The 13,622-nt window shown below is 42.1% G+C and overlaps 2 protein-coding genes across 2 annotated transcripts; both read right to left on the bottom strand.

The window, feature by feature from the left end:
- Positions 1-105: 105 nt before the first annotated feature.
- Positions 106-7,744, bottom strand: cyyr1 (cysteine/tyrosine-rich 1). The gene is made up of 4 exons (XM_027005614.2): positions 4,292-7,744; positions 2,518-2,617; positions 1,166-1,326; positions 106-843 (listed from the first exon to the last, which is right to left on the bottom strand). The coding sequence occupies exons 1-4, from the start codon at positions 4,368-4,370 to the stop codon at positions 710-712; spliced, it is 474 nt and encodes a 157-aa protein (XP_026861415.1). The 5' UTR covers positions 4,371-7,744; the 3' UTR covers positions 106-709.
- Positions 7,745-7,850: 106 nt separating this feature from the next.
- adamts1 (ADAM metallopeptidase with thrombospondin type 1 motif, 1) lies at positions 7,851-13,003 on the bottom strand. The gene is made up of 8 exons (XM_027005641.2): positions 12,014-13,003; positions 10,774-11,114; positions 10,495-10,627; positions 9,896-10,353; positions 9,604-9,790; positions 9,333-9,511; positions 9,065-9,240; positions 7,851-8,974 (listed from the first exon to the last, which is right to left on the bottom strand). Exons 1-8 carry the CDS (start codon positions 12,609-12,611, stop codon positions 8,251-8,253), a joined length of 2,796 nt encoding a protein of 931 aa, XP_026861442.2. The 5' UTR covers positions 12,612-13,003; the 3' UTR covers positions 7,851-8,250.
- Positions 13,004-13,622: the final 619 nt, after the last annotated feature.

The following is a 13,622-nucleotide window of genomic DNA, read 5'->3' as shown; positions in this document are numbered from 1 at the left end:
TAACACCGAGTTGGAAAAGGGAAATGAAGACAAACATCAGATGTTTGGGCTCTCAAAAAATAATAGATATCACATATGTAATTCAACTGATCCATTAACCAACCATCAAGGTGAATATATAAGCTTTTATTTAGATGACAACATTTATAGCTTCTATTTTTTATTGTCACTTACCGCAAACAAAATCAGTTTGATTCCTTTAACTGCATCACAAAACACAGTTCAAGTCACTAGCCAAATGGAACACGGATTTATCTACGACATGAATTCTTTTACTTTCTCACATGGTTGCACCTGTTTTGTGTTCCAGAATTGTGCAAGAGGCCATACATAATTTAGATGTAGTCTTCCAGATTTATACAAATGTGCATATAAAGACATGATAAAAAACAAATAATTAACACACTGTATATAAACAGTGTCTATGGGGATGATCCACACCCCCCTCAGCACAAATCTCCTGGGTTGATACATGAACCCCCCTCCCAGAAGAGGACAGTTGGACTTACCCAGTTCCAGAATTACGAAAGGCAGTTGGTCCCATTCACAGAACATTGACACAACAGCTCAGAGTGCAGTTAATGTCCTACCTCACAATGTAGCAAAGGTAGGATTTAGCAGTTCATCATACTGTGTAGTGCAGATGTACCGTGTATCACAGTTAGTGACTTCCCGGCCACTTCCCCAGTGTCAGCATGTTAAGGAAGATTCATTTTCTGTTATAGCCTGGATAGGGTGGAGGTGGTGAGTAGTTTGCCGTTCTGGGTGGTGTTGGAGTGTATGGAGGGGGTCGAAGATCTGGGGGATACATCTCATAATCATAGCTGTAAGGAGGTGGTGGTCCTGTGTGTGAGAGTGAAATGTTCATATGAAACGGTTAAGATAAGGCATGGTAACAGCTATGTAGGGGTACAGAAAAAAAAGGCATTTTTAGCCAGCACTCAGTATATCTTTGAACTACCAATGTACTGTTCTCAGAGCAAATGCCTAATATTTCTTGCGGTATTCAATTTGATATTAGTTGATTAAAAACAGCCATTTTATATGTAGCAATGTGTGCAAACACGCGTTTGCGGTTTGCCTTATAGCTGATTGTAACACTGCAGCGCCCCCTTGTGGATAAAGTAATGAAATCGAGTGTGATGAAGTGTAAATATTTGGTTACCTGGGTAGCCCTGAGTCACTGTGTTGATATATGATGTACTGAAGATACCCACTCTTGCTCCATGCCCATTCTTCACACACATGCATATGCACAAAAAGATGGCCGCCACTGCACCCATCAAAAACACCACACCAAACACAATCCCTGAAATCGCTGTGCCCCTGTTGTTAAGAAAGAAAGAAAGAATTGTAAACAGACAGCAAGCAGAATTAGGAAACTGTTTATTAGGTGGCAGAGTATTTGCAAGAGGCAGATTAGTGTTTCTTTGTTATATGCAGATTTACAGTATAAAAGCATTGCTGAATTTGGATATAAAATCATCCTTTCTGGCTTTCCTTACTTAAACAAGTAAGGAATCCTCCATAAAATAAGATTTATGGATCCTCCATAACAAGATTTAGGGTCCCCCTGACAACACCATGGCCATTCAAATGCTAGATGCAATTTTATTCAAATGTAAACATGTAGGTATCTTAAATGTAAACATATCTAATTTTAGTGGGTGACTGTTGCCTCATATCTCATTTGCACACCTCGCAGTGATTCAGTACCAAAAACCTGCTCATCACATAGTTCCTATTTAGAGCTTTAAATGTAATTTCACACATATTTAAATGCAATTTCACAGAAAATGTTTAGTCTCTCCCAAAAGCCTGGATGCCTTCTTTTCACATCTCATGAAGCAACATTTAGCCCCCCTCAGAGCTTGTGTTGTAAAATTAGGCCACCCAGGTTATTCTGTCATTTTTTTCTGCATCAATGAGCATCATTTGGTCCTGTCTGGGCAGCATCACTGAAAGGCTGAGTCAACAGCAACGTGTCTTAGGAGACACGGTACACTTGATGGAAAAACACTGGGGGAATGGGATGGAAAAAGAGCTTAAAGCACCCACACACACCTCCAACCACACCTTCATACAAAAAAATATTACATTTACAGTAACCCTGAGGACACATGTAGGACCAGCGAATGTTATTAATGCTATGTGATACACAGGTTTTAGTCAAAAGACGCCATTTGCCCATTTGACACCTGAAAGATGCATTTTAATCTCCAATCTGCAGGGACAGGAATATTCAGTATCAGGATATCAGTAAGTGCGAGTAACTAAATAAGACATGGTAATCCCTCTACACAGTAACAAGTGGTGCTTTGCAACGAATACAAGGAGGTGTTGATCTGGCACTATTGAGCAGGGGTTGCTTACTGTCCGAGAGTGTTGATGGAAGTGATGTTTCCGATTGGAATTAAAATAACAGCTGCCTGTTCCATCTCTTCCCTTTGTGAGATCACAAGAGGGTAAAAGTTGTAAGGAAGACTGGTGTGATTACATGTGGTAGTGATTACTTACGACAAGACATCCCCCACGTATGCATAGTATGAGCAGCAGAAGGGAGGTGCACCATCACAGCAGTACTCAACACAGCCGTCACACTGAGCCTGGCCACGGCCTGGAATTGCGTGTAAACACAATCAAATGCTGCTATGCTTAAACGAAGCCAAATTCCTTTCAGTTCAAAAGGAAATCGCAAGAAAATAAAAGCTGAGAGAAGATATAATTTTCATGTAAAAAGTTTTACAATATTTAGAGAAAGCATTTTCTGTTAGGTGACAAACAATTCCTTTTACAAAATTACACATGACAGAACACATGTACTTGTTTGTTCAAGACTTTACAGCAAATGTACTTTGTTTTCAGTGGGCAAGCTCTTTAAAGATTGTTTGAGGTCTGCATGTAAATCCAATATTATCTTATGGAAGCACATTGTTTTTGGATGACTGTTGGGTGGCATTAAACAGATTTCTCCCTGTACACAGAGGTCAAGCTGTGGAGGTACCCATCATATCAATACACAACCCTGCTGTGCTTATTGTCCCACACCCTGCTATTGAGAATACGCAATGTGCACAAACTAGTCTGGTCCTGCAGTAGTTGCATGCTTTGCTTTGTCATTTTATTTTCTTACTCAGTCACTGTTGTTAGCTTCGACCTTCAAGGCCTGCAAAGAAGCTTGGTGTATAAGTGGAGCATAAACAGTTTTTCACTCATGTACTCTCTCATACCAATACATGACAGATGGTGATAAAATGTATTAAATACCTGTTTGTTAATACAGTTACAAAATGCTAAATGAACAAAACTAGACGAAACAAAGCATCCCTGTAATGCGTGTTTTTTTTGGTTAATGAGGAGAGACCGGTGTTTGGGTAGTGGCCATGTGGTAGCCATTATGTCCCGATTACTTGCGCCGAGAGTTCTTACCTAAATTTGTTTGTGTGTCTTATATTGGCATGCATAGACTCGTAGGATACTTTACAACAAAAACTACTGATGTTTAAACCTGTACGTGCTCCTGTTTATGAACACGTTTTTGCGAACATGTAAAACAGGACTGAAGTTATTTCTCAATCACAAACAGGATGGACTCTTAATTTCTCTAATTTGAGTGGCGCCAGTTTGCATCTGGATTCTCATGGCAAACGCGACCGTTTGATGTGCGCTCCTCCGCGCAGTCTCGCTACATGGGTGGTCCTCGCGAAGTCCTCGTTTTACCTCTGGGTCCTGTCGGTCAACACGTTTGAGACAAAGCCTATACAACATATTCTTTAAAATGTTCCAACTCACAGCCCGACCCCCTGTGATGCCGCTGTTTGTAATAACGCTTTAGTGATGCTTGAAGTAAATGCCGACTGTTGCCCAGTTGAGAATTGTTTTTTTTTTTTTTTTTTTTTTTTTTGTTTTACCGCAGGTCGTAAATTGACGAATTTGTACCGTTAGTATGAATTCAAGGTTTATTTCCATAGACTGTATATATGGTATTCAAAGATACAGTGCATGTTTATTAATCTGTGAGAAAACTACGGCACAAAAAGTAACGCTTGACAACACCATGCAGCCGTTACCGGCTAAAACGCATTTATGAAATTGCCAACTCAGCTGTCTGAGTATGATCTCTCTGCTTTTCGGCATCTTCTTCTATCTTGCTGTTCGTATGTTTAAAAAAAGTTGTCATAAAAGTTGTTAGTGAGTTGGCACACAGCGTAACTCTTCGAATAAACTATGGACTGACATTAAAATTGAGTTGCCCACGTTGTAGGATGGATAGTAACTTAATAAGGCTTACCGGCAAAGAGGCATATAAGCACAGAGTCCATAAAGAGTTTCCACCCCGTCTGTGAACTCGTTGTTCCGCGACTTTCCATACCGTTTAAAGAATGTTTTCCCCAGTCGAATGGACTAACTTGAGGATTTGTAGCAGTTTTCCCAGTCAAAAGGGATAAGACAAGACGCTTCAGTTTGCTACGTCTATTGCATATCTTTTGGTAGTAGATTACATGTTACTGAGTCGGCGTAGGCTATCATTTAATGGTCTTTGAATAAGAAGGCAAAATACGACTTTTTTTTTTTTTCCGTGGACACGTGCTCCTGTCCCTCAAGAAAGTGTCCCCTGACTTCTTCCTCTTCGTTTTTCCCTTCTTCCTTTAGCTACTTCTCAGCACCTCCCCCGCCGCTATTTTGCTTAAATTACTCTTCGGTCGTAGGGAGAGCAAGGATGTGACTGCACGGCCGACTCACGGTTCTCCGACAAAACAACGCCTCCACCGTCACGACATGTAATTCCACGATCAAAGAAATATTTATGCGCAATTACCGAAGGAACACTGAACAACCTCACGATCGTTCTGGGAACATGACGCTTTTAAGGATTTAGCTTCAATCATGCTTCCTTTTCGTTACATTGATCAAGGACTTGCGTACCTGATGTCTATATTTAGAACGGGCTGGATTATTTTGTTCAAGAATCCTTTTTATAGTCAATTACTGAGTAGAAGAGAGAACGTAAACAAGGCGAACGGGTTCCCGGGCCCGTCTCTTCTTTTTAGTATCCATTTCTTAATTAAGTTACCATTTGCTTGCTTCACAAATACAAGTTGGCGTAAGTCTCACCAGCAACTGTATGGCCACAAAAGTGCAGAACGTGAAATTAATTATACTGTTAGTTTCTACTACCAGTGTATGAGAAGTGCGGTCCATAAGTGACAATAATGTAGTAAGACAAGACTTCTGTTACTCTTTTCATCACAGCCCCCTCACTATTTCCCCTGTATATGAATTCTCATAACCAATAATGTATTCTTGAGCAAGAATAACTAAAAATACCACTGTTTCTGTGTGGTGTTTGTGATATAGCAAATAGGACACCACTCGTCTCTATAAGTAATTTTCTCTTACATATCTAACCTATTTGATCATCTCTGTGGTTATGGCAATTTCACTGCTGATAAACATCATTTATTGATATGGATCACGGGTATTGTCAGTCTTGTGTGGCTTCCCATTTAGTCCACATCAGTAGTGCAGTTTTTATTAGATGTGTCTAGCAGTAACACCAATGAAAACAAGTTTTAAATGTATGTATGTATGTATGTATTTATTTATTTTATTATTTTTATTTATTTTTTTTTTTTACCAGCTCATAGCCTCCAACTCCACTCCATGCTACCCCGCCACCTGGATTTCAGCAATTCCTGAACGAGTAGCTAGTTTTCTAAATGGGTGCAAGGGTGTGGTATTGCCCCCTTGTGGATGAAATATGCAACGTACAAAAAAGTGTAGCAGCGTACTGCTACTTAGGTAGAATTTTGAAGATTATGGGAAAATTTTGTCCACTCAGTTGCTTTTCTGTTATTTGTTTGTGTTGTATATGGCTGTATGTATGACTGCATTTAAATACTGTACCACTCAACTTACTACTGCTTTACAGTAGTTGTCATTTGTTTAAACACCTTTTTAGTCACATCACCAACAAACTAGATCCAGCAGTTTGTATATCTGGCAGGCAGAAATGTGCTAAACATTTTATTGCACAGGCCACAGAGAGTACTTGTGAAATGGTAAAATTTCAAAGAATGGTTACACAAGCATAGGGTCACCACAGAGTTGTCTTTTATCTTCTTTATTGTTTATTTTACATGGTTATGAGCATCATAGTAAACATTTGCTGATGAGTCTGGGCTTTTGACCAGTTCATGACCATGGGACTGTCCTATCACAATTTGTTAAGTGTTGTTAGTCAGCAGGTCTGTAATTCAAGGACACAAATAGCAAAGGGATGGTTCTAGACTTTTCCAGACACCAATCCATGCACAGTGAAATATATAGTCATTGAGATGTAGTGGATAGAGTACATCATTATAAGTACCTAGGTACAATATTTGATAGTAGGCTGAGCTTTGAGCAAAAAACAAACAAACAAAAAAACTGACCTGATAATTAGAAAATGTCACAAGAGGCAATCTTTTTAAAGAAACCTAATTCATTTGGGGTGGAAAGGCATGTACTTAATATGTTCTATTATGCATTCAGGACAACATCTTCATAGCCAGAGATGCAAGACTGTTTGTAGGAAGGAAACCTTTACATCTCAAATAATTTACCTCTTATACAGCTCTTACAAACCCTTTCTTCACACAAACTTGGAAAATTTACCATATACAATATTGAGTGTTTAAAATTTTGGACTATATGAATGATATTATCTTTTAGGATTTTACTGTGTATGTTTGGTATATTATGTGTTTTGGTTATTTTGGGAATTGACTGTTTTTGTGGCCACATTGTGGTCACATCACCCTGTATGGATAATTAAAATTTGTTTAATTGCTTGATTTATTAATTACCTAGCCAGGGTAAGAGGTGATATAATCTTAATCTGTTGCTCATCTTTAAAATGTATTTTGGGCAAAATCTGGCTTTAAAGGAGCATGATGTGTGTGTAACTCTGAAAACTATGTTAGTGTATAAACAACAGAATCCCCAGTGTTCAATTAGCACTTTTTTTATCAGGATGGAAATTAACACCAATTCTGGATGGTGTTTTTTTTTTTTTTTTAGCAACTCTGCAGGTGTTAATTCAAGATTGGGATTTTTGATGCGTATATTTATTTTCTTTCTCCATCTCAATGATGGAGCCATTAATTACACATAGAAATGACATCAGTCCACAGATCAATGTGATACTTTATTCATAAACCTAATTCCATATATAATACTGTATAAATACTCTAATATAATCTACATCCTTCTTATTTCAATAATAACAACAAATAAAAATACAATAATAGAAAAGCCACAAGATTGTATTAAACAGGCTGTACAAAAATAAATAATGTTTGGATATTCTGTACAAAAAGAAATATGTCATTAAGATGATACCTTCTTGGAAGGCAGGAGAGACTTACTTATGAAGTAATACTAAAAGAGAAGTCCCTCACCCAATCTCCACACATGCTTCTAACACACACACACACACACACACACAAACAAAACCATGTTCTTAGGCCTCTCTCCCCCACCATCTTTATGATTCCTTATGATGGTCTATGGCTTTAAAAATTGGCAACAATATCAGCCTTTACACTAGCTGTGGCTATAAGGAAATGCACAATACCTGTTGTGGTGTATGATAGCAGCTTGTGTGTTTAGGTAAGGAGAGACATGTAGGGAGTTTTAGCAAGAAGGCATCTATACAATATGTGCTCTGCATGCTAGGCAAAAACATTGGCATTAGAAGTAGGAGTACCATTTCTTGGCCCCTCTATAATATATAGCTATTAAGTCATAAGTACTGCTTTCTCACACAACCAAATACTCTCAGACTCCTATATATTCATGTCTCTAACTTTTTCCATTCTGTGGATCCTGTCATATATATTTCTGAAGCAGACCTGTCTGTCCAGTCCAGCTCAGACAGACAGTACAAATATGTAGACTAGAGATTTTCAAACAATCACTCACTTTAACACACTCACACTCACAGAGCTACATACATGACAGTAGCACCTTAAGCAGCAGAGGTGCCCTTACATGGCCCATGCACTCCTCCTCCATCTTGTTTTGTGACAGACGCGCAGTGTGCCAGCCTTGTGCCCTGTACTGTGTTGGAGGAGTGGGAGTTCTAGCATAGGATTGAGGCTAATTGCAGTCACTGTCATGAGGGGTCCCTGGGATCCCAAAACCTGTATCACTGCTTTAGACACAATTAGCAGGATTACAGTCACAATTGCTAGTCCCTAGCCAATCTTAACAGACAATCTCAGTACACAAGTCCAGGAGGGGTCGTGGCCGATCTTTTGCATTGCAGCTGTCGTGCGGCAAGGTTTGACCATCATGCCCCACGCATCTCAAGGTACGTTTCCGGAAGCCTCGTCCACAGGTCTTGGAACAGGCTGACCACTCACTTACAAGCCAAGATGGGCAGGCCTGTTTACAGGGGCGAGTGGAAAGGGGACGCAGCTCTTCGGGACAGTCTTTTGATGGTCGGCCCTGGGCATCTAGACAGAGGACATCCCTTTTCTGTGCACCTTCTCCGCAGGTCTGTGAGCAGGGTCCCCACTCACGTAGGGTCCACTCTGCACCTCCTACTTCTCTGATGGCATTGATGGGCCGTCGGTTTGAGCCAGACGTGGCAGAAACAGGACGCGGGGCGAAGTAGCTGTACTTGATGCGGGGCCGAGGAGAGCCGCTCACTGACAGTACTTGAACTGTCAGCGGCTCTGGGAGAGCAGCAAAGCTGCGCAAGCGCTCGATAGTGGCCAAGGAACCGCTGTAGCGCAGTAATGCCCCTCGCAGGGAAATGTCAGTCTCCAGAGTTGTAAGCTTGTAGTCACCATTTAGCAGGTAGGTGCCATCTTGCCGGCGGACTGCCAGGTAACTTCTGTCGTGGCGACGGCCACCGGGGGTTCGCTGTTTAATATCGAGGTGGGTGGCACCAGCAGGGACTGTCACCACATCCTGATAGCCAGGTCTGAAAGCAAGACACAGAGGTTAGATTCAAAGCTTGAGATTTGGAAGACAAGCTGGCATGCTTGGTTATAAAGTAAGGTTATTTGTTTACCTTGCACGGTCCAAGGATCCAGACACTTTCTTGCAAGTGGAGCCATCTCCTCCACAGACGCCACATTTATCAAACCGTTGGCTTGAGCCAATCACACGGTCACATCCTGCCTTAACGCACTGGCCTTGAACACACACTGATGTGGAATCGGGGGTGCAAGGTGTCCCATCGGCCACCTGGTGGCAGCAGAGAGTCACATATTGTATGCAGAGTCTCATTTATGTTGGGGAAATATTGTTTAGATTGCACAAATAGTATTAATATTTACCTTTGGCTTGAGAATGAAAAAGTAGCCTGTTCCCTTTGCTCTGCAGACTAGTTTGCATCGGTCCTTGGGTGATACACCAGCATATTTTGGTACCCACTCAACACCCTCACCCGAACCAAAGGACACCTGGGAGGAGATGTCATTATGGGCCAAACACTGCTCTTCACGAAAGCTCAAACCTATACAGAGGATTGAACATTGACATTAGTTACAGGTAAAAAGCACATACTATGGATAATCATTTTCACATTCTAAGGATTGCATTTCTTACCATTGCTATCAGGGCAGGCCTCCGTATTGCAGGATCGATACTGAATTCTTTTACCCTCACAATATTTTCCTCCGTTCTTAGGCAAGGGGTTGTCACAGTCCCTGAAAGAGTACTGCACACCACCTCCACAGGTGCGTGAGCAGTCACCCCAACGTCCCCACGGTCCCCATGCACCATTGACTGGCATCTGAAAACACAACAGAGAGAGAAAATGTCAGACATGGGTTTGGCAAACAGTTTGCTGGCAGAAACCATCATCCATTATACAAATAGCACACCAAATGGTGCTTACCTGATAGATGGCTGCTTGCCTCTTGCTCAAACACTGGCCTGCCATACAGTAGCTGTCATGTCCACATGGTGTTCCATCAGCCCATGGAAAATTCTTGGTCTGGCAGACAAGCAGACCATTTGTAGTGGTGACAGTGCACCAGAGAGCTGCACAGGTTGTGCTCGGGTCAGGGCAGTGCTGTGACTCCTCCCCAAATGTGAGACGGCACTGATGGTCAGCATCGTACACCGAACCTGGCAGGGCCTGGGAAAGTTGCTGGGGTCTCTGGGGCTTGTCTAGCAGACACTGACCATGGCCATTATCCAGGAAGGTTGTGACCATCAGTGCACTGCAGGGAGACCAAGGCCGCATCTGGTCCAGATTAGACAGTGTGGAAGCCATCATGTGGGAACCCCAGTGATCCCCATTGATGCTAGCACACTGTTTGGCATCATCATGGGGCATGTTGAACACGTGACCTACAGTAACAGTAAAAAATAAGAAAGTGCTTCTTGAAATTTTTTTTTTAAACTGGAGCCTAATTTTTTGCATTCTTCTATTTTTAGCTACTTTGACAAACACTTTTAAAAAATTATTATTATTATTATTTTTTTTTTTACCCAGTTCATGTGCAACAGTGAAGGCTGCTTGCAGTCCATCATCCTCAATAATGGAGCAGCTTCGGTCGGGATCACACGCTGTGCCCACATCAGCCATTCCCAGTGTGTCACAAGAATGAGCCCCACACAGATCCTGTAAAGAGAAGGTGAAGTAAATTACAAAAATCTGAGATGGACTCTTTTACTATCATGATTTCACTAATTCATATATTTTAAACTCCCAAGTGCTCTTATATTCTTTATTATTTTTTTCTCCTTTAACGTAAAGTTGGTTCCTACCTGTCTAGTGAACAGCACGGCCGTATCGTAATGCTCTGGGTGGCGGTCACTGGGGGGGTTGTGCTGCCTTTGCCACTGACAGAAGTTCCTCAAGGTGAGGGCAGCGTTGGTGGAGACATCTGGGCCCTGTTCCTCATCATATATCACCAGCAGCTTCACCACAGCCAGAGTGATGGAGTTATGAATAGTTGGGTGGCGGTACAGACGAGATGCTACTGCCATTATAGTCAGCAGGTAAGGCTTCAGTCCACTCCTATGGAACTCTGCCATAGACTGATCTGCCACGATCATGATCTCCAAATATCGTGGGATGGATACAAAGCGGCGGGACCGACGGTGTTCTGGAACAAAAACAGAAACGTAGTATATTCTTATTATTTATTATAAAAACATACAGTATTTGATGCTTAAACGGCGCTTGTTGAAATTTTTTTCATGCACTTAATTTAAAACGTATTGAAACAGTCCTGTGGTTTAGCTAATCTAGAAAAGTTACGCGCTTTTAAGCAAGTGAAAACTGATCTGACATAATGACTCAGCTTTCACCTGAGCTCCGCCCCGTTACTAAGTTTTCTAAACTGGCGTTTTTAGGTTTGTTTTTTTTTTCACCGAGGAAAGTTGCCGGAACTTTGCGCTATCCGCAGTCGTCCTGAAAAATATGTCCGCCGGTGCAGAGCTACCCAGCATGGTGTATCAGGAGGCGAATTAACGCGTCGCACCAGCTCAGAGCCGCCGGCTTTCTATCAGTCCCTCCCACACTACCGTTAAGCGGTAACTACCCTCCTACCCCTTTTCCACCTCTAGCGAGTTCTGCCCTTTTCCAGTTAACCCTAACCTCGCTTGCAGCAAGTTTTCTTTGCTCCACTAACCACACGACTACATTATTTTAATATATAATCACACCTATTTAATTTTGATAGGTATTCTGGGGGTTTAGTGGGGGGATTCAGCAGCAGATTAGATGGCGGCACCTGGTGACTTCCGCCGCTAGAAGCAAAACAGTCGAGAGTGATAATTCAGTCATTAGGCGCCAAGCACACCCTAAACGTCTGTTGTCACCGAACTCATGGTTTATTTGAGGGTAAGCATAATTTTTAGAGGACATGGGTATCTTATTAGAAACGAATAAAATTTGTTAAGGTTACATGCCGTCTTGTCAAAGTATTATTGCTACATATTACATTTTCATTAGTTTTAATTCAATTTCATTTGTTTTTAATTTTGGAACAAAAATGTATACCTTGAGAACCTGTTGAGAAGGGCTCCTTGTTTGAATTCGTCTCATGATTTTCAGGAACCTTTTCCTCTTCCTCGTTCACACCGCACTTGGAGCTACCGTCCGCAACAGGCCCTCTACTTCTGCGTCGAATGATGTGGAGGTCTCCTTCTGAAGAGTAGGCTGTTGCACTGGTATTGGTGGGTTGAATGAAGTATTCTTCTTCACCGATGTAGAAGCCACCTCTCAATCCATGACAGACGTTTATAGCGGCTGCTGAGTTTTTCTTGCTGTTCACCGTTCCCGAGTAGAAGCATCGCGCCTCCTCTGAGCTGTCAAACTCCTGCTGGCTGAAGGGTTTCCCCACCACATGGAAGACAAACCCAGGCGCCAAGAAAGTCTGGTCCGGCTCCAACTCCAGCATTACCCGATCCCCAAAGATGTCCAACTGATAGAAAAGCTTTTCTGATTCTTTTTCCTGAGCCTCTGGAGAAAGGGTAGATTTGCGCTCGTGAGATTCAAGTTTGACTGGTATCACTGTAGTTTCCTCCCATGTTCCCTGCGCAGCGTTAACGCACAGAACAGCAGTGAAACCCAACACGACACGCACAAAGCACATCATAATTCCTCCAGGACTCAAAGTCAAAATTCTAGAAGATGGAAGTACAATCCTGAAAGGTTTGTTCGATTTTTGGAAAAAAACGCACGGAAGTCCAACTGGGTGGGTCACGTAAAACTAACTTCACACAAATCTATAGCCTAATAAATCTAAAACCGGCTAAAAATCCATCGCAAACCCCATTTGAGTACCTGCGCTGATAAACATAGGTAGAAATGAATGAAACAAACGCCGTGCCGACTGAGTTCAATCTCTTGCAGCAGCTTTCTGCGCTAAGTCCCAGATTTAATTCCGATAAAACTTTTCAGAAAGCAAAGACTAATTTCTCCCGGAATATAATCAGCTGTCTGGGCTTTCTCGGCGAGTACGGGACAGTTTGTTTCGCTGTCTTTCGAGGTTCTGCTCTGCTTTTCTCAGAGTCGAGTAGAGCCCGGCTCGCTATATAAGCCCCCAAACAGGACCACCCCTTTCCTGGAGGTCCTTTGATGTAACGGCAGCGAAATTTCGTGCGCAACCAACGCAGCAGAGATCTGGAACGTAGCCACAAAAATTAATCACAGTAGAGTAGGACGCTTCTGGTTGACACCCCACCTCTCCTTCCCCTTCTTTGACCCCTCAATAAGACTGTATTGACTCATGTCTAGAACTTTTCATTCGCTTTTATTGAAATCGTGCGAAATAATCCACATTTGTGTATAAAAAATACTTTATAAACAGGAATACTTTTAAAATATGAAGACAGGGGATAATATGTAGGTCACCGCTCATATTGCCAGTTTTTTTCAGTTTTCAAGGTGATGGTGGTAGGCCAGTGACAGCAGCCAGGGGACTGTAGCCAGTTTTATTTGTAGTCACTACGGGCTGAACCTTTACGGCGTCAGACTGCGGGTGGAGGAGAGGGGCAGTCAGTTCAGATGGGGAGAGGCCGGCCACGAAGCTGTTAAGGTGGACTGTTATTCGAACAGGTCCCGTCTCATGCTGAGGGGCTCAAAGTGCCCCGTCCAAGTGGCTGTT

The sequence above is a fragment of the Electrophorus electricus genome, chromosome 16 (assembly GCF_013358815.1).
Source record: "Electrophorus electricus isolate fEleEle1 chromosome 16, fEleEle1.pri, whole genome shotgun sequence".
NCBI lineage: Eukaryota > Metazoa > Chordata > Actinopteri > Gymnotiformes > Gymnotidae > Electrophorus > Electrophorus electricus.
Note: the sequence above shows the minus strand (reverse complement) of the source record. Positions and strands in the feature narration are given on the sequence as shown.